The sequence below is a fragment of the Camelus ferus genome, chromosome 16 (genome assembly GCF_009834535.1).
Source record: "Camelus ferus isolate YT-003-E chromosome 16, BCGSAC_Cfer_1.0, whole genome shotgun sequence".
In the NCBI taxonomy this organism is placed as follows: Eukaryota; Metazoa; Chordata; class Mammalia; order Artiodactyla; family Camelidae; genus Camelus; species Camelus ferus.
The window spans coordinates 35,677,592-35,694,836 of NC_045711.1; the positions used below are offsets into that span (position 1 = coordinate 35,677,592).

The window sequence follows — 17,245 nt, forward strand, 5'->3', positions numbered from 1 at the left end:
TAGCCTGAACATTCCACAATCTGGCAACTCGGTACTTGCTAAGGCAGCCATTACTGGATAGCACTCTGGTTGTTAGAAAGCTCTTCCTTGAACTATTTCAGGAGGAACCCTCGCCCCTCCTCGCCTGGCAGCTTTCCCACCTCACCTCTGTTGGCAGATACCGGGTGAAGGTGGAGGGGGTGTCAGTGCCTAGAGCTTCAGCAAGCTCAGCAACCCCCCACCCCCCGGCCACCCAAGCCCCGCCCCGCCCCGCCCCGCCCCGCCCCGCCCCAGGCTCTCAGCGCCTTCCACTCAAAGCCAAGCACCGCGGAGTGGGAAAGGGAGGGGGCCTGGGGGGACCCACTAGCTCTGCCCTGCTACAAATCACTTCCAAGCCGGTGACTCAAAAATAGTAACAGTTGTTGGGTTGCATCTCATTTCCTTGTTGTCAATTTAATATGCAGAAGTACAGAAGCAATACCTTTAGGTCTCTACCTCTTTCTCAATGTCCCCCACCCACTCCCCTTTCCCACCACCCACCCTGGAGTCATTTCCTCAGCCCAACTCTTCTTGATTCGAAGCCCTAGTGGTCCCAGAAGGAGACGCTGTTGGTCTCAGTGGGAGCAGAGCAGGAAGAAAGGCGGGGCCGGCGGGGGCACCGGCTGCGGGGGTGAGGCCCTGGACTGCAGCCCCCACCCCGGAGCAGCCTCCGCAGATCCTGGCGGAAGCGCAGGCCCAGAAAGGCGTAGAGAACGGGGTTGAGGCCGCAGCGGGCGAGGGCCAAGCCCCCGGTCACCAGGAGTGCTAGATCCTTGCGCTTGCTGGCGGGACAGCTCCTCTCGCGGGCCGCCAGTAGGTCGGCAGTATCCAATAGCAGGGCGAGACTGTAGGGCAGCTGCAGCACCACGAAGGCCGCCACCAAGGCCACCACGACGCGCAACGCGCGCCGGCTCTCTGGCCCCCTGGTGGCCAGCAGCGTGCGGCCCAGGAGCGCGTAGCAGGCGGCCATAACGCCCAGCGGCAGCGCGAAGCCCAGCACCACCTGCGCCACGGCGCTCGCCCCCTTCACTGTCTGCGTGAGACCCTCGGGGAAGACGAGACGGCAGCGCCGCTGGCCTTCCCGCTGCCCATCCTGGCTGAAAAGGAGAGCTGGCAGCGCCAGGAGCAGCGACAACAGCCACACGATGACTGAAACTAAGTGTGCACGGCCCGGCGCCGAGGGCCTGGGTCCAGCTGGGAGGGCTCGCGCGATGGCTACGTAGCGGTCGGCGCTGATACAGGCCAGGAAGAGGAAGCCGGCATGGAAGGAGGCCGAGTAGAGGCCCGAGATGGCGCGGCAGGTGACACTACCCAGACTCCAGCCCTGCAGAGCCCCGGCTGCGGCGAAGGGCAGGGTCAGGGCCAGCAGAAGGTCGGCCAGAGCCAACTGGAGCAGGTGGGCCGAGGTGGGCGAGCGGGCAGCGCGTCGGGCCGCCAGATGGGTGGCCAGGACCAGGCCATTGCCAGCGAGACCCAGCGCAGCCACCGTCAGGGAGACACTAGGTTGGAAGGCTCGACTGAAGGCCTGGACATCAGCCTTGTAGCAGAGCTCTGGCAACGGCTCAGCCGAGTATGCCTCCTCATCATCCCCCGAGTAGGGGCCCCAGGAGACCTGGGGAGGCCAAAATGAGAGGAGAGACCTTATGAGACACACCTCCCCTACACACTTGCCCTCCCACACATGCTTACCAAGCTGGGAGCTCCTGTGTGACCAGGTACAATGGTACAGTCCCTAGGAAGACATAAACTCTTCTCCAGACTTCCTAGCACACCCTCAACAGGCCTTGCCTTCCCTTGCACTCCTCCTGCTCCTGCATCCAGCTTCCTGGGTGACCTTGAGCAAGTCACTTGCTCCTTCTGGATCTCAGCTGCCTAATGTGTAATGTCGAGATTAGAAATCCTGATCAGCCCACCTGGCAGAGTTGTTTGAAATAAGGAAGATAATGAATGTGAAGCATCTGTGCTCTTGGTAGGCTAACCACTTGTGTTATTAATTAATCTTAGAGCTTCAGTTCCTTTGCAGCGCCCTCTCCTGGAAGAACACCCACATGCAGGCTTTACCTCAGATTTGGTCCCTGGACTCCATGCTTGGTCTGGACTACGTCTCCTTTCCATTCTCCCCTCCTCACCCCAACCTCTAAGCCTCCAATACAGGTGCACTGAACTACGGATGATAAGGGGGTCGCAAGGGTTGGGGCTCAGGTTTTCTGGGTTTGGTTGGGACTTCTAGGTTCAGCTTACCCTCCCCTTAGCCCCAGTCCCGTCCAACCCCAGCCTCACATCACCAGCCCTATCTATCTGGAGGTTCCCTGTTCCCAGAGGGCTCCAGGCATCCTAGATAGGTCATAGAATGGCAGAGGCCTGGTACCAGGTGGAGAATCCCATCCCGACACCATACCCTCCCTCTCTGTCACCCTTTCCCCAGGGCCCCCACTCCCACCTGCTCTGCGGGCTCGGTCCCCATCTCTGGCTACTCGGGTTTCTGAGGTAAAGTCACTGGGGAGAGAAGTTAAACTAGTAGGACAGGAAGGAAGGGGCGGGGAGAAGGGCCAAGAGGGCGGTGGGGATTAGGGTCTATGGGCTCTCTTTATCTGACTTTCCCATTCTACCCCCTAAAAATAATTTTTTTCCTCTTTACCCTGCCAGTAGAAAAAGAATGGATTTTGGATTATTATCAGTTGCTAGCTACCTGTGTGATCTTGAGAAGGTTTTTTAACCTCCCTGAGCCTCAGGTTTTTCATCTGCAAAGTAGAGTAACGCAACAAAGCAGAATTGACAGGGTTATGAGGGTGCCTATCATGGGTGCCTGGAGCATAATTTGTCCTTAGAAAATGTTAGGTTCTTTTACTTACTTGTCCCCCCACCTCCAGGCACCCTCCCCTTTGATCTCCCTTTTCCAGGATATTTCAGGTCCTCCCTTACCCCCTCCCTGCGGCCACAGCCCCTGGCAGCCTCGGGTTATTCAGGGTATTTCCCGGTGGCTGGAGGCTCTCTACCCCCGCCCTTTCGCAGCGGGGCTGAGGCGCGCGCTTGCGCGGGGTCCGGGAAAGCGGCGCGTGCCGGGAGAGGCAGGGGAAGGGGGGAGGTGAGAGGAGAGAGGGTGGAAAGGAGAGGAGAGAACAGCAGAGAATCAGGAACGACACACACAGAGAGAAGGGTTGGGAGAAAGAGGAAAGAGGGAGGGGTGGGTAAGGAGAGACAGCGATCAGCAGCGAACCCCAGGAGGAAAGCTGGGAGCCTGAGCTGGAACTGGAGCCCTAGCCGAAGCCGGGCACTGGGAGGCGGCCGCTGGGACCCGTCAGCCCTGCGTGATGCGTCTCCGGCTCTTCTGCATCTTGCTCGCCGTGGTCTCAGGAGCCCAGGGCTGGGGCTACTGTGAGTGCAGGGCTCACAGGCAGGCAGGGTTGGGCCCGGGAGTCCGAGGCCTGCAGGGCGGGTCCTGCACCGCATTGCGGCTGGGTGGTCGCAGGTCCCTTCCTGGCCGGCGCGCGCTCGCTCGCTCGCTTTCATCCTTTCCTCCCTCTCCCCCGCGCTCCGCATTGCAGCTCCGGGCTAGGACTGGGCTCGGAGCTGAGGATAGGGTAGGCCCAGGCGGGGATTTGGGACTGGGATCCTAGCGGGAGCTAGTGCCTAGATCTAAGGGTTGAGAATAAGAATGGTACTGGTGACCGGCGCTAGGGTTAAGGCTTTGCCAGGGGCTGGGGCTGGGCTTGGGGCTAGACCAGGAACTAGGGGCTGGGGCTGGGGCTGGGGCTGAACTGGATTTGGGGCTGGGATCTACGTATGATTTGGTGAGCCTGTATGTTGCTAAGGTTGGACATGGAACTGGTGATCGTGCTAGGACAGGCTGAGGCTGGTGCAGGTTTGGGGATGCTGATGAATGGGACTGAGGCTAAAGCTGGGGCTGTATTGGCATTTTCCGGTGACTCAGGTTCTGAAAGACTCTGAGGTCTGGGATTGTGTTTTGGGAGGTATTGAACCTGAGCTGGTACTAGGGCAGGAATAAGGCTAGGCAAGGTCTGGCCTAGGGGTTCCCCCAGAGGGAGAAGGCAGCTTCCCCTAAGTGTGCGGCTGTTGCTGAAGCCCAGGTTGAATAGATGGTTAAGTTAGGGCTGGGTCTGCCGCTGGGGGATACGGAAGAAAGAGCTCCAGTTGCTCACTGTGCTGGGCCTTTGGAAAGACTGGGAGGGGCCTCTCTGATCAACATGTCGGTTCCCCCAACCCAGACGGCTGCGACGAGGAGCTGGTCGGGCCCCTGTACGCACGCTCCCTGGGCGCCTCCTCCTACTATGGGCTCTTCACTGCGCCGCGCTTCGCCCGGCTGCACGGTGAGCATGGCGGCGCCCCATGGTGGGGTGGGGGACTCTGGAATGCTGAAAGTAAAGCGGGAGCCAATGATGAAAGCCCTTATCCCTTCTATAGGCATAAGCGGATGGTCTCCTAGGATTGGAGACCCGAATCCCTGGCTCCAGATCGACCTAATGAAGAAGCACCGGATCCGGGCTGTGGCCACACAGGGCTCCTTTAACTCATGGGACTGGGTCACACGTTACATGCTGCTCTACGGTGACCGAGTGGACAGCTGGACACCCTTCTACCAGCGAGGGCACAACGCGGTACTTCAGGCTCCCTGAGCACACACCTCAAGCTCTGTGACCTGGGCTGGGCTGGGCACCAGCATGAAGGAAGGGGAGGGGGTGGTGGTGAGGGCACAGATGAGGAGCAGTGATTTCCACTCCAGGGTGTCTGTCCAAAGGGACTGTCAGCTCACCATGGGTGCAAGATGCTCCCAGTGAGGAGTTTAACATACTTCAGGGTAAAATCTGGGAGAGCTTCTTGAAGGTTGAGTTTTGAATAAATCATAGAATGGCGGAGAGGACGCTTTAGGCTAGAGAAACTGTGTAAAGCCATGAAGGGAGGGGAGATAAGGAGTGTTTGCCTTCCGGATGTTGAGATTGGCTGGATGCGACAACTGTGGGCTGGAAGGCTGTGGAGAAACAATCAGAGGATGGGGACCTGGTCACTCCTCTCCCTTTGCCCCCAGACCTTCTTCGGTAACGTGAACGAGTCAGCGGTGGTTCGCCACGACCTGCACTACCACTTCACGGCGCGCTACATCCGCATCGTGCCCTTGGCTTGGAACCCGCGCGGCAAGATCGGCCTGAGGCTTGGTCTCTATGGCTGCCCTTACAGTAAGGGTGCGAGGTTGTGGGTTGGTGGGGGAACCCGGGAGACAAGCAGTCTCCCCAGTCCCCGACCCACCTGCTGTCCTTCCCACAGAGTCCGACGTGCTCTATTTCGACGGCGATGATGCCATCTCTTATCGCTTCCCGCGAGGGGTCAGCCGGAGTCTGTGGGACGTGTTCGCCTTCAGCTTCAAGACAGAAGAGAAAGACGGGCTCCTGTTGCACGCCGAAGGCGCCCAGGGCGACTACGTGACACTCGAGCTGCAGGGGGCGCACTTGCTGCTGCATATGAGCCTGGGTGAGCTCAGCGTAGCGGGTGCGACCCCCGAGGCTCTCCTGCCACCGCCCTTCGCTGCACCCCCTCCGCGAAGCCGCGCCCACTCCCTATCCTCCCCTTCACTGTTTGGACCACCTTGCCCTTTTCGTGTAAAATTTGGTGCTAACAAAACACACGACAAAAGTCAGGAGAAGTGGATTCCAGCCTCAGCTCTACCACCTACCAGCGGTGTGACCTTGGACAAGCATTTCCCAGCTTGTTTCCTTATTGTAAACACACACACACACACACACACACACACACACACAGAGAGAGAGAGAGAGAGAGAGTTATTATTTTGTATCTCATTCCCTTTTTATAAAATCCACATGATGAGGTAGAAGCAGCTATTTTACCGCAAGTTTTACTGAAAGGAAAACAGAGGCTCAGAGAGGTTAAATGACTTAGTCTAAGTCCATGCTCACCAATGGCCATTGCTCCACCCCAGGCTGAAGGCAGTCCAGTCTCTATATGCCCACCCTCCCTGGCTGCCCTGGATCCTGGGCAGTCCCTCCTCTGCGCTACCAGCTGCTGTTCCATCTAGGGGCTGGCTGAGGGGTCGGGCTTGCTGAGGTTCTCCAGTTTCCAAGTCTGACCCCACCCCCCACCCTCAGGCAGCAGCCCCATCCAGCCAAGGCCTGGTCACACGACCGTGAGTGCTGGTGGTGTCCTCAATGATCAGCACTGGCATTATGTGCGTGTGGACCGATTTGGCAGAGAAGCAAACCTCACCCTGGATGGCTATGTACAGCGCTTTGTGCTCAATGGAGACTTCGAGAGACTGAACCTGGACACGGAGGTGAGCGGAGCCGTTTGGTTAAGTGGGGTGCTGGGTGAGTTGGTGGGAGACAGCACCTCTCTACTAGAGGTAAGACCTTGCTTTCCAGTTCCCGAATATCCTAGCAGCTCCTGGCAAACCCGCTGCTCACAGAGAGTCCTGAGTTTTTGTTGCTGTTGTTCCTGTTAGCATGTAGATTCCCAGCTCCTCCCCAGAACTCCTGAGATGAGGTCTGGGAATCTGGCTTTGTGGGATCAGGCAAGTTGCAAAAATTGTCCCCTTCTGTCTCTGACCTGCAGATAAAGAATCCGAGATAGGTTAATTAACTTACCCAAGGGCATGTAGCCAATTTGTGGTGGAGTCAGGGCTAGAAACCAAGCCACAGGAGACCCAGTGAGCTTCCAGATTCAATACTGATACTGGGGCAATGTTTGTCCCAAGTCTTTTATAAAGCTCAGCCTGGAGTGTGGGAAGGTCTATGACAGGGGAGCGTGAGAAAGGCAGCCCTGCCGCACCCAAGGAACCTCACTCCTCACCTCGCCTACAGATGTTCATCGGGGGTCTGGTGGGCGCCGCGCAGAAGAACCTTGCCTATCGGCATAATTTCCGTGGCTGCATAGAAAACATAATCTTCAACCGAGTCAACATCGCGGACCTGGCTGTGCGGCGCCATTCACGAATCACCTTCGAGGCCAGTGGGCAGGCGGATTTGGGGGGATGTGGCATCAAAGCTGCTTGGAGCAAACAGAGGGAGTGGGAAGAGATCTTGAGACAGATAAAAGCCGAGGACCCCTCTTTCCCCAGCCAGATGCTCAACTGGAGGTCATTATGGACTTACAGGAGGTGCAAAGGCCACCCCAAACCCCCCTATTTAAAAGCTGTGGTCCAGTCTATCCACGTCCTCAAATACAACTGAGGAAAATAAGGTGCGGTGACCCAGAGTGACTTGCCCAGGGGTCAGGCAGCTGCGCAGGGGCTAAGGAGGGACTTGAACCTAGAGCTGTTTAGGTGTGTGTGCTACCCCTCCCCCGCCCCAATTTAGGAGCATAATCAGGCACCGCAGCTGGGAAGCCGGCAGGAAATTGCCTCTCGACGCTGGAAGCAAAGAAGGGAAGGAGCAGTTGCCCTGGAGACGGTGTAGATCAGCGACAGCCAGCGAGAAGGGAGTCCCGAGGGCCAACTTGGTTGGACACACCCTTCACAGATGGACATGTTTCTGGGGGCGGGGTGGGCGGAACGGTCAGGGTTCCTGCACCCAGGGAGCCTCACTCACAGAAGCAGGGTGGAGCGGCTCAGGTGCTCATGGGTCCTCACTTTCCTCCCTAGGGTAAGGTGGCATTCCGTTGCCTGGACCCGGTTCCTCACCCCATCAATTTCGGAGGTCCTCACAACTTCGTGCAAGTGCCTGGCTTCCCGCGCCGCGGCCGCCTTGCAGTCTCTTTTCGCTTCCGCACCTGGGATCTCACTGGGCTGCTACTTTTCTCCCGCCTGGGGGACGGGCTGGGCCATGTGGAGCTGACGCTCAGTGAAGGGCAGGTCAACGTGTCCATAGTGCAGACTGGCCGGAAGAAGCTTCAGTTCGCTGCTGGTGAGGGGTGGAGGGTAGGCGGAGGCACAAGGAGGCCAGAGAAAGGCAGAGGAGAACCAGTGAGGTTGTAAGCCTGGACTGAGGCCTCAGCTTACTGGAGACGGGTGAGGGAGTGAAGCAAGCAGGGCAGGAGATCTTAGGGCCCTGGGAAAAGATGGGAGTGGATGGAGGCAGCTGAGAGTGTGGGGGTGAGGAGGCAGATCTGCGGGGCTAAGGGCACTAGGAGAAGCAGGAAGGCTGAGAGTACTGGTATACTCCAGTTCCAGGAGGTCTCTGGAGATGTCTATTATTCATTTATGATTTTATGGACTCTGTCGACTTCTGAGGTTCCCAATAGTGAAGAGAGACATTCAGACATGTCACCACTCAGTGTGATAGGTGTAAAAATGGGGTCACATAGGCTGCTGTTGGGACACGGAGTGGGGCTGCTGCTTCCCCACTCAAGACTCTCTTCTCCTAGAGTATAGTGCTTCCGCCACCCACACCATCCTCCTGTCCCATGCAGGGTACCGCCTGAATGATGGCTTTTGGCATGAGGTGAATTTTGTGGCACAAGAAAACCATGCAGTCATCAGCATTGATGATGTGGAGGGGGCAGAGGTCAGGGTCTCATACCCACTGCTGATCCGTACAGGAACCTCATACTTCTTTGGAGGTAAGTGGGGGCCAACCTGGCTAGAACCCTGTCTCTGGGTGGGAAGGCCCCATCTAAGTCCACCCGGACAGGGCTACATGGAGAGTTTTGTAGTGGCAAATCCCTCTTTTCCCTCTGGGGCCTTGGGGACTAGAAGGTCACTGTCACTATCTACTGGCCCCCTTCCTTCATGTGTGGCTCTCCCTTGGCATCTCCCTGGGGGAGGGTCTCTGGAGTCTCCCTTGGGGAGGGCCTCACAGGGGTGGTTGCTCCAGGTTGTCCCAAGCCAGCCAGTCGATCGGGCTGCCACTCCAACCAGACGGCGTTCCATGGCTGCATGGAGCTGCTCAAGGTGGATGGTCAACTGGTCAACCTGACTCTGGTGGAGGGCCGGCGGCTTGGATACTATGCTGAGGTCCTCTTTGACACATGTGGCATCACTGATAGGTATCCAAAAGCCCTTCTCCCTAAAAAAGGTGACCCTTCCAAAGCCCTCTTCCATGGTCTCCCAATGGGAGTAGCCTTTCTCAATGATCTCCCATCTCCTGGTCCCAGCTCCTAAGCCTCCCACCTAGGGATGATTTCTCCTTTACTTCTCACCTCTTATTTCTTCCCTTAAAGTGACACATGCTCAAAATGAAAATGAAGCATCTGGTTTTGGTCCTAGAGGGTTTTTTGGGGGGGGTGGAATAAGGCATTATTTATTCTTTTGCAGAAGGGGAAACAATTGTACTTGAGCCCTGAGATCTGCCTAATGCCCCAGCGTTTAGGCTTATAGCTGGCTAGTTGGGTGGGGTATGTTTCACCAGGTTCTGGTGCTTTCAGAAGCTGGAAGTGAAGCTTGTAGGGATCAGTCCCTACTCTCAAGCTCTCAATAAGGCTCCTTCCCTTGGTGTTGACCCCCTTCCCTAGGTGCAGCCCTAACATGTGTGAACATGATGGACGCTGCTACCAGTCTTGGGATGACTTCATCTGCTATTGTGAACTGACAGGCTACAAGGGGGAGACCTGCCACCAACGTAAGCCAGCTGGGGTGTAGGGCAGGGACAGGGGAGGTCAGGAGGTTTCTGGGGATCATGAGGCTTCTAGAGATGGTAGGGCTGGCCCTCCTAGCCCTCTGACCCCATAATTGTCCTTTCCCCACTCACCACCTGCCAGCTTTGTATAAGGAATCCTGTGAGGCCTACCGGCTCAGTGGCAAAATTTCTGGAAACTTCACCATTGATCCTGATGGCAGTGGCCCCCTGAAGCCATTTGTAGTGTACTGTGATATCCGAGGTAAGTGGCTCTAGTGGGTGGTGAGGGGACAGCTGACAAGGCAATGCAGGGGTGTGGGGGTGGGGAAGGATGGGAGGGTGGACAGGGGCAAGTACGATTAAACAGTGGTGGGGGTAAAGGAGGGCCGAAGGGAAAGGGGACACTCAGGAATTTGTAATCTAGCCTTGCAGATAGATTTCAGCTTCCTGATCCATTCCAGCTGTCTCATCTCCAGCCTACAATGTTAGGAGCCCAGAACTGGGCTGGAATGGAGCTGCTAGCCATGTTTATTGGCTCTGAGTTGCGCAGTGGGGCCGGAGGCAGGCAGGGAGATGGGTTGAGAATGCCCCTTTCTGGCCACAGCTCTGCCCTGCTCCCTCCCCCAGAGAACCGGGCATGGACAGTGGTGCGGCATGACAGGCTGTGGACAACTCGGGTGACAGGTTCCAGCATGGAGCGGCCATACCTCGGGGCCGTCCAGTATTGGAATGCATCCTGGGAGGAAGTCAGTGCCCTGGCCAATGCTTCCCAGCACTGTGAACAGTGGATTGAGTTTTCCTGCTACAATTCCCGGCTGCTAAACACTGCAGGTTAGGGCTGGGGGAATGGAGAGCAAGGTGAGGGGAGCAGAGGAGAGACCAGTTGGGCCTGGGAAAAGACCAGAGGGTTCTGGGGAGCGCTGGGCTAGAGGATTCAAGTAAGGGTCTGGACTGGTTGGAAGGGTAAGAGGACCCCAGAGGCTAATGGATGGATAGGGTCTGGAAATTGCCTGCGCCTCTTCCCCAGGAGGCTACCCCTACAGCTTTTGGATTGGCCGAAACGAGGAGCAACACTTCTACTGGGGCGGCTCACAGCCCGGGATTCAGCGCTGTGCCTGTGGTCTGGACAGGAGCTGTGTGGACCCCGCTCTGCACTGTAACTGTGATGCTGACCAGCCCCAGTGGTAAGTGGTGGGGCCAAGGGACAGGGCTTTCAGGATGCCAGGGGCAGCTGAGTGGCAGGGGCTGAGCCACTGCATCCTGCCCCCACAGGAGAACCGACAAGGGACTGCTGACCTTTGTGGACCATTTGCCTGTCACTCAAGTGGTGGTGGGGGACACAAACCGTTCCAGTTCTGAGGCCCAGTTCTTCCTGAGGCCTCTGCGCTGCTATGGCGATCGTGAGTGGCAGGTCCCTTGTATGCCCTCCCAGGGTTGGCTCTCCAGTTTCTAAAATCTAGGCCACCTGACCCACTGGAGGTCCCTGGACACAGTGCCAGACACCCCAGCTCCTGCTGTGACATACCCACACCTATGTTGTTCCTCTGCTCCTTACTGTCTTCCGTCACACTCCTCAGTCTCCCCTTGGCTACCCACAGCTGTACCCATTTGTCCTATCTCTGCCCACCCGCCCCCCAACCTGAGGCTCCTTACTCCTCCCCCCTCCCACCTCACTGACAAGGTCTTCCTCCATCTGGTTTTGTAGGAAATTCCTGGAACACCATCTCCTTCCACACTGGGGCTGCGCTACGCTTTCCCCCAATCCAGGCCAACCACAGCCTTGATGTTTCCTTCTACTTCAGGACCTCGGCTCCCTCAGGAGTCTTCCTAGAGAATATAGGGGGCTCTTACTACCAGTGGCGCCGCCCTTATGTTCGAGTGGAACTCAACAGTGAGCAGGCAAACCCTGGGGGAACACGGGGGAGATGAAGGTCCCTGGGGAGAGGTGGGGTGGGTGGAGGCAGGGGTAGGTAACAAGGGCAGATGTGTCTTTGAGAGGCAGCAAAGGGCTTTAGGTGGCCCTGGCTTCTAGACCCAGCTCTGTCTTGACAGCTGGCTTTGTGACCCTGGGCAACCACTTGGCCTTTCTGGGTCTTAGGCCCCTGACTTGTGAGTAAGGAAGCTGGACTTTTGAAGGGGGTGGTTTCCTGCCTGACGAGCTCTGCTTCTAACCTGAGAAGTGGGGCTGGGAAGCTGGCTCCCAACCCCACTTCTGGGAACTGAGGAGAGACCAGATGACATTTTAAGCAGTTTATGGGTTTTGTCCCAGGGTGTAAACAAATTGGAGGGACATTCAAGAAGCTCAAAGGAGTGAAGAAGAAGAGGGATTGTATTGTATCCCTGTGAGGGATCTCGGAGGTCTGAGTCCTCTCCCCTTCCCCCAACATTGTTCAGCATCCTGGGATGTGGTCTTCGCCTTCGATGTGGGCAATGGGGATGAGAACTTGACAGTGCACTCAGATGACTTCGAGTTCAGTGACGATGAGTGGCACCTCGTCCGGGTGGAGATCAACGTGAAGCAGGCCCGGCTCCGTGTGGATCACCGGCCCTGGGTGCTGCGACCTATGCCCCTGCAGACCTACCTCTGGTTGGAGTATGACCAGCCCCTCTATGTTGGTGAGCAGCAACACAGAGGCAGGTCTGAAGCATCCTTACCCCACCTTCAAAGCCACTCTCCATGTTTCCAGGAACCCCGTGTCTTAGGTTCCAATCCCCTTGGACTCAGAGTGAGCCAAAGGCCCACTTTTCCTCTCCAGTCTCTGGTCTCCAGTCCATTCTTCTAGCCCCCTCAGCTCCCTTCCCAGACCCAAAACTTATCCCGATCTCTGGCTCTGCACCCATTTCTTGACCTGCCCACCTTCCCCAGGATCTGCGGAGCTTAAGAGGCGGCCCTTTGTGGGTTGCTTGAGGGCTATGCGTCTGAATGGAGTGACTCTGAACCTGGAGGGCCGTGCCAATGCCTCTGAGGGTACCTCACCCAACTGCACGGGCCACTGCGCCCACCCCAGGTTCCCCTGTTTCCATGGAGGCCGCTGTGTGGAGCGCTACAGCTACTATACCTGTGACTGTGACCTCACGGCTTTTGATGGGCCATACTGCAACCACGGTTAGTGCTGCTGGTTATAGGAGGACAAGGAGCCATAGGGTGTAATGGGGTGTAGGGAGGGCAGGGAAGGAAGGAGGGCATAGAGTCAGCGTCAGGGAAAAGTAGAGTTGCCCCTGGGTTCTTAATCTTTGAGCTGGGGCCACCAGGCAGTTAAGATGCTGGGTGACTCCAAAGGAATAAGGTGGAGCAAGGAAGGGATGGTGCAGCTAGCTGGTTCTAAAAGAACTCAAAAGTAATAAACAAATAACTTCCCCATCTTCCCACTAGTACCAAGGGAACACAGGTTACCCTCCTTGCAAGCATATCTGCCTCAGGCTGCATGATGCCTTCCCAAGCCATTTCCTACTTGACAATCGCTGCACTCCTAAAACATGTCTACAACCTGGTTCTTGGTTAAGGCGAGCCTTGACATTCACCTTAGCAAGATTCAGCACATAGACCCAGACTGCATCCTCCCTGAGGCTAGTCTAGGAGGATGTGTGAGCAGGTAGGTTACTGGTGGGAGAAGTCTGATGAGGTAGGGAGATACAGGGACTTAGGTACCAACAGAAGACCTTTGGTCTTGCTTTGGCAGTGTGAGCAGTGCCAGGTGTACCAGATGATTCTCAATTTACTGTGTTTCCTTAGGCAAGTCACTACCCGTTTCTGAGCCTCAGTTTCCCCACCTGCAAAAATGCAGGGGTTGGATTAGATGATCTTTTATAGTTCTCATGGTTTGTAAGATTCCCTTCTGTGACATAGAGGCTCCAGGGGACCTCAAAGTGAATAGATATTGGCTGTGGTGGTGGCAGAACCTGGGGACAAGGGCCAGAGGGTGTGTGTGGATGACACAGACAGCGTCTGAATTTGGGAAGGGGGCATTGACCTCACTACCTCTGCCTTCAGATATTGGTGGTTTCTTTGAGCCCGGCACCTGGATGCGCTATAACCTACAGTCGGCGCTGCGCTCCGCAGCCCGGGAGTTCTCCCACATGCTGAGCCGGCCGGTGCCCGGCTATGAGCCCGGCTACATCCCCGGCTACGACACGCCGGGCTACGTGCCTGGCTACCACGGCCCTGGGTACCGTCTGCCTGACTACCCGCGGCCTGGCCGACCAGTGCCGGGCTACCGTGGGCCTGTCTACAACGTCACTGGAGAGGAGGTTTCCTTCAGCTTCAGCACCCACTCCGCCCCCGCCGTCCTGCTCTATGTCAGCTCCTTTGTGCGTGACTACATGGCTGTACTCATTAAGGAAGACGGTAAGCTCCCCGCAGGCTCTCGCCCTCAACTCCAGCTACCTCTGGGCACCCTCCATTCTCAAAACAACTGATCCACCAACACAAGGACCCAAGCGCTCTTAGGAGACGGGAACTGTCAGAGCTGAGAGGAGACCCCCTCTTTCTCCTCCCCACCCCACAGGGACCCTGCAGCTGCGCTATCAGCTGGGCACCAGTCCCTACGTGTACCAGCTGACCACCCGCCCGGTCACTGACGGCCAGCCCCACAGCGTCAACATCACTCGGGTCTACCGCCACCTCTTCATCCAGGTGTGTGCAGAGATGGGCGGGTGGGTTCAGATCACAAGCTCACCAACTAGGTTGTGGCAGCAGTAAATGTCAGATGTTTAGCATTTGTAGAGCACATTCCAATTTACAGAGGATTTTCACGTGTATTACCTCACGGGCCCTCACAACTGCTCTGTGAGGTAGTGCAGGTAGGCAGCTCTTTTATATTCGCTTGACCACTCAGTGAATGGACTCAGAAAGTAAGTGGTTTCCCCAAAGTCAAACCATCATAAGCTGCAAAAACAGGGCTCAAAACCAGGTTGTTGGGTTTTTAATACCAAATCCTACATCTGGGCCCAGGGGCTGCCCACCTAGGACTGAGCGAGGTAGGACTCACCACCAGTTTGGAGGGGAGAATTCCAGCATGATCTGGGCTATGTCTGCCTCTGGTTTGCCCTCCCTCACCTCCTTTCCCATCCCGCTTCAGGTGGACTACTTCCCCTTGACAGAACAGAAGTTCTCACTGTTGGTGGACAGCCAGCTGGACTCACCCAAGGCCTTGTATCTGGGGCGCGTTATGGGTAAGCTGTGGGTGAGAATGCATTTTGGGGAAAGAGCTGTGGGTGAAGTCACTAGAGCCTAGAGGAGAGTGAAGGACGGGGAGTGGCAATGAAGGCGGTGATGAGAGGACTGGTGAGAGGGGGGGTTGGTGGTCCAAGCCTCTTTCTCTCTGGGCCTGCCTCTCCCTCAGAGACGGGAGTAATTGACCCAGAGATCCAGCGATACAACACACCAGGTTTCTCGGGCTGCCTGTCTGGTGTTCGATTCAACAACGTGGCTCCTCTCAAAACCCACTTCCGAACGCCTCGACCCATGACTGCAGAGCTAGCTGAGGCCCTTCGCGTTCAGGGAGAACTGTCTGAGTCTAATTGTGGAGCCATGCCACGTCTTGTCTCAGAGGTGCCACCTGAGCTGGACCCCTGGTATCTGCCCCCAGGTACATCCCCAGGACACAGAAGAGGGAGGGAAGAGAGAGAAGGGAAATAAGTCTTATCCTGGAGGGGCCCCCTCCTAACTGGTGCGCTCTCCTTTGCAGACTTCCCATACTACCATGATGATGGATGGGTTGCCATACTTCTGGGCTGTGAGTAGCAGTCACTACCCTGACCTCCTCATTCTGCCCTCTGACTGTCAGCATTCCCTCCCAGCCCCGTATCCTCAGGGCTGAGGGAAGGTGAAGGTACTAGGTGTATGGTGGTGCCAAGAAGGATGCGACAGGCTTTGCTGAAGGTAGTTTATAATTAGGTTGGAGAATTTTAAATGTTTGAAGATGCTGTAGACTTTTAATTGAAATATTACAATGGGGCTACAGCTAAGGGATGAGGAAATGGGGTACAGTAACATCCAGAGAGATGAGAAATTGGGGTAAGTACCAGGGATGGGGAAAGAGAATATTAGAAATAGAAGGCGGCAAGAGATAAGCCAGGAATTCAGACCTACCAGGTACTTAGGAATAACTTGATGTGGCCATACAGCTGACGCTGTATGTTTTCTGTATGTAGGCGAAACCCCAAAGATCTGCCCTGAATTGCTCCTTTTTTCCCTTTCAGTTTTGGTGGCCTTCCTGCTGCTGGGGCTGGTGGGGATGTTGGTGCTCTTCTATCTGCAAAATCATCGCTACAAGGGTTCCTACCACACCAATGAGCCCAAGGCCACTCACGATTACCACCCTAGCAGCAAACCTCCCCTACCTACTTCAGGCCTAGCCCCGGCCCCGGCCCCGGCCCCGACACCAGCTTCCACCCAAGTTCCAGCCCCAGCTCCAGCCCCAGCCCCTGGGCCCCGGGACCAAAACCTACCCCAGATCCTAGAGGAGTCCAGATCTGAATGAATCAGAAGGGCTTCAGGGACCAAGTCCATCTCCTCCGAATTCCCCAGTTCCTGCCTCTACCCTACCTTGTCAGGGACATTTGGCTCCTCTTAGCTGGCTCTGCTCATCCAGAGGATGCCCCTCCTGCCAAGTTTGGTGGGCAGAGCTACAGATGGGACCAAAGGGAGTGGTTGAGCCTCACTGCCTAAACCAATGCCCTGCCCATCCCTATTTCCTCAGGCTCCTGATTGTTTGCTTGCCCCAAAGGAGAGGCCTCATGGGGTTGAGACAGGCCCTTCCTGCCATCCCTGTCCCAGCTGCTGCCAGGGATTAACAACACAGTGCAGGGGAGATTAACTGCCTCCCTTCAAATATTCAATCTCAGCAGGGACAGATGTGTGGGATTGCAGGGATACACAGGGTATGGGGGGAGGAGGCTGCTAAATCATATCCCCCAGCCTCCCCTCTGCCCTACAGAATGTCTTCCATCTGCTCCCACTCAGTTGGGGGTTAGGGAGGGCTTCATTGCTGTCCGTCACCCCCCTTTTTTGTTTTTCACAGAGACCGAAAGGCCTCAGTTTAGCACCTTAGTACCTCCACTGCTTTACACGCTTTAGCCAAAGCCATAAAAAACCTGCGATGTAGAGAGAATAACGCAGACACACTGACTAGCCAGCACTCTACCCTTCCCCTCTCTTCCAAGATATGCAATAGCCTTGGTGCCTGTCCAAAGGCTTGGCCCCCTCTCCAATGCATGAGGAGCCCTCTTTCCTCCGCTCAGAGATGCTGCTTCATTTGCCCAGGAGGTCATATTCTTTATATATATCTTTTGTTGCAAAGTCTCTCTCCAGAGAAACTCTATATATTACTCTAATTTTTTAATTATCAGTTTATATATAAAAGAAAAAAACAATCGACTGTCCTGTCCTGTGCTGTGCCCACAGTCTGTAGCGTGCTTCTCCCATGTTGGAAGTCTCATGAGGTCTGCTGGTCACTCACCCAGGCTGATCCAGCCTCCACTCTGAAGCTGTGCTCTCAGACTCGGAGCTGTTCTAATAAAGCAGAGTGGCAGAGCCCCAGTCTGTGTGTGATAGTTGGCGCCGTGGTTATGGGAAAAGCGTGATGATTTTAAGGGAACTAATCTGATGGCTCAGGAATCTCTGTGGGGAGCATTCAGAACCCTTCCATCACCTACTAGGAGCCTGACTGGTTCTTGCCAACCCTGTACTCACAGATTTCCCCCAACCC

The 17,245-nt window shown here is 56.1% G+C and overlaps 2 protein-coding genes and 1 long non-coding RNA gene across 5 annotated transcripts; 1 reads left to right on the forward strand and 2 right to left on the reverse strand.

Annotated features, from left to right (window-relative positions):
• Positions 1–401: 401 nt before the first annotated feature.
• CCR10 (C-C motif chemokine receptor 10) lies at positions 402–2,497 on the reverse strand. Its single transcript, XM_006175200.2, has 2 exons — positions 2,459–2,497; positions 402–1,630 (listed from the first exon to the last, which is right to left on the reverse strand). The coding sequence occupies exons 1-2, from the start codon at positions 2,480–2,482 to the stop codon at positions 563–565; spliced, it is 1,092 nt and encodes a 363-aa protein (XP_006175262.2). The 5' UTR covers positions 2,483–2,497; the 3' UTR covers positions 402–562.
• On the forward strand, positions 1,609–17,076 carry CNTNAP1 (contactin associated protein 1). Of its 3 annotated transcripts, none has more exons than XM_032457244.1 (24): positions 1,609–1,987; positions 4,245–4,346; positions 4,441–4,634; positions 5,063–5,210; positions 5,299–5,502; positions 6,135–6,319; positions 6,846–6,989; positions 7,625–7,886; positions 8,392–8,541; positions 8,796–8,967; positions 9,433–9,539; positions 9,679–9,798; positions 10,164–10,367; positions 10,564–10,720; positions 10,809–10,936; positions 11,242–11,427; positions 11,931–12,152; positions 12,403–12,642; positions 13,528–13,881; positions 14,042–14,169; positions 14,615–14,708; positions 14,879–15,124; positions 15,224–15,271; positions 15,738–17,076. In XM_032457244.1, the coding sequence occupies exons 3-24, from the start codon at positions 4,500–4,502 to the stop codon at positions 16,016–16,018; spliced, it is 3,915 nt and encodes a 1,304-aa protein (XP_032313135.1). In that variant the 5' UTR covers positions 1,609–1,987; positions 4,245–4,346; positions 4,441–4,499; the 3' UTR covers positions 16,019–17,076. The 3 variants fall into 3 exon arrangements, with proteins under 3 accessions (XP_032313135.1, XP_032313134.1, XP_006175239.1); XM_032457243.1 differs by lacking the exon at positions 1,609–1,987 and adding an exon at positions 3,031–3,393 and having other exon boundaries at positions 7,625–7,679; XM_006175177.3 differs by lacking the exon at positions 1,609–1,987 and adding an exon at positions 3,032–3,393.
• Positions 6,330–7,793, reverse strand: LOC116656772. Its single transcript, XR_004311706.1, has 3 exons — positions 7,664–7,793; positions 6,835–7,029; positions 6,330–6,591 (listed from the first exon to the last, which is right to left on the reverse strand). It is a non-coding gene; the product is annotated as an uncharacterized LOC116656772 (long non-coding RNA).
• Positions 17,077–17,245: the final 169 nt, after the last annotated feature.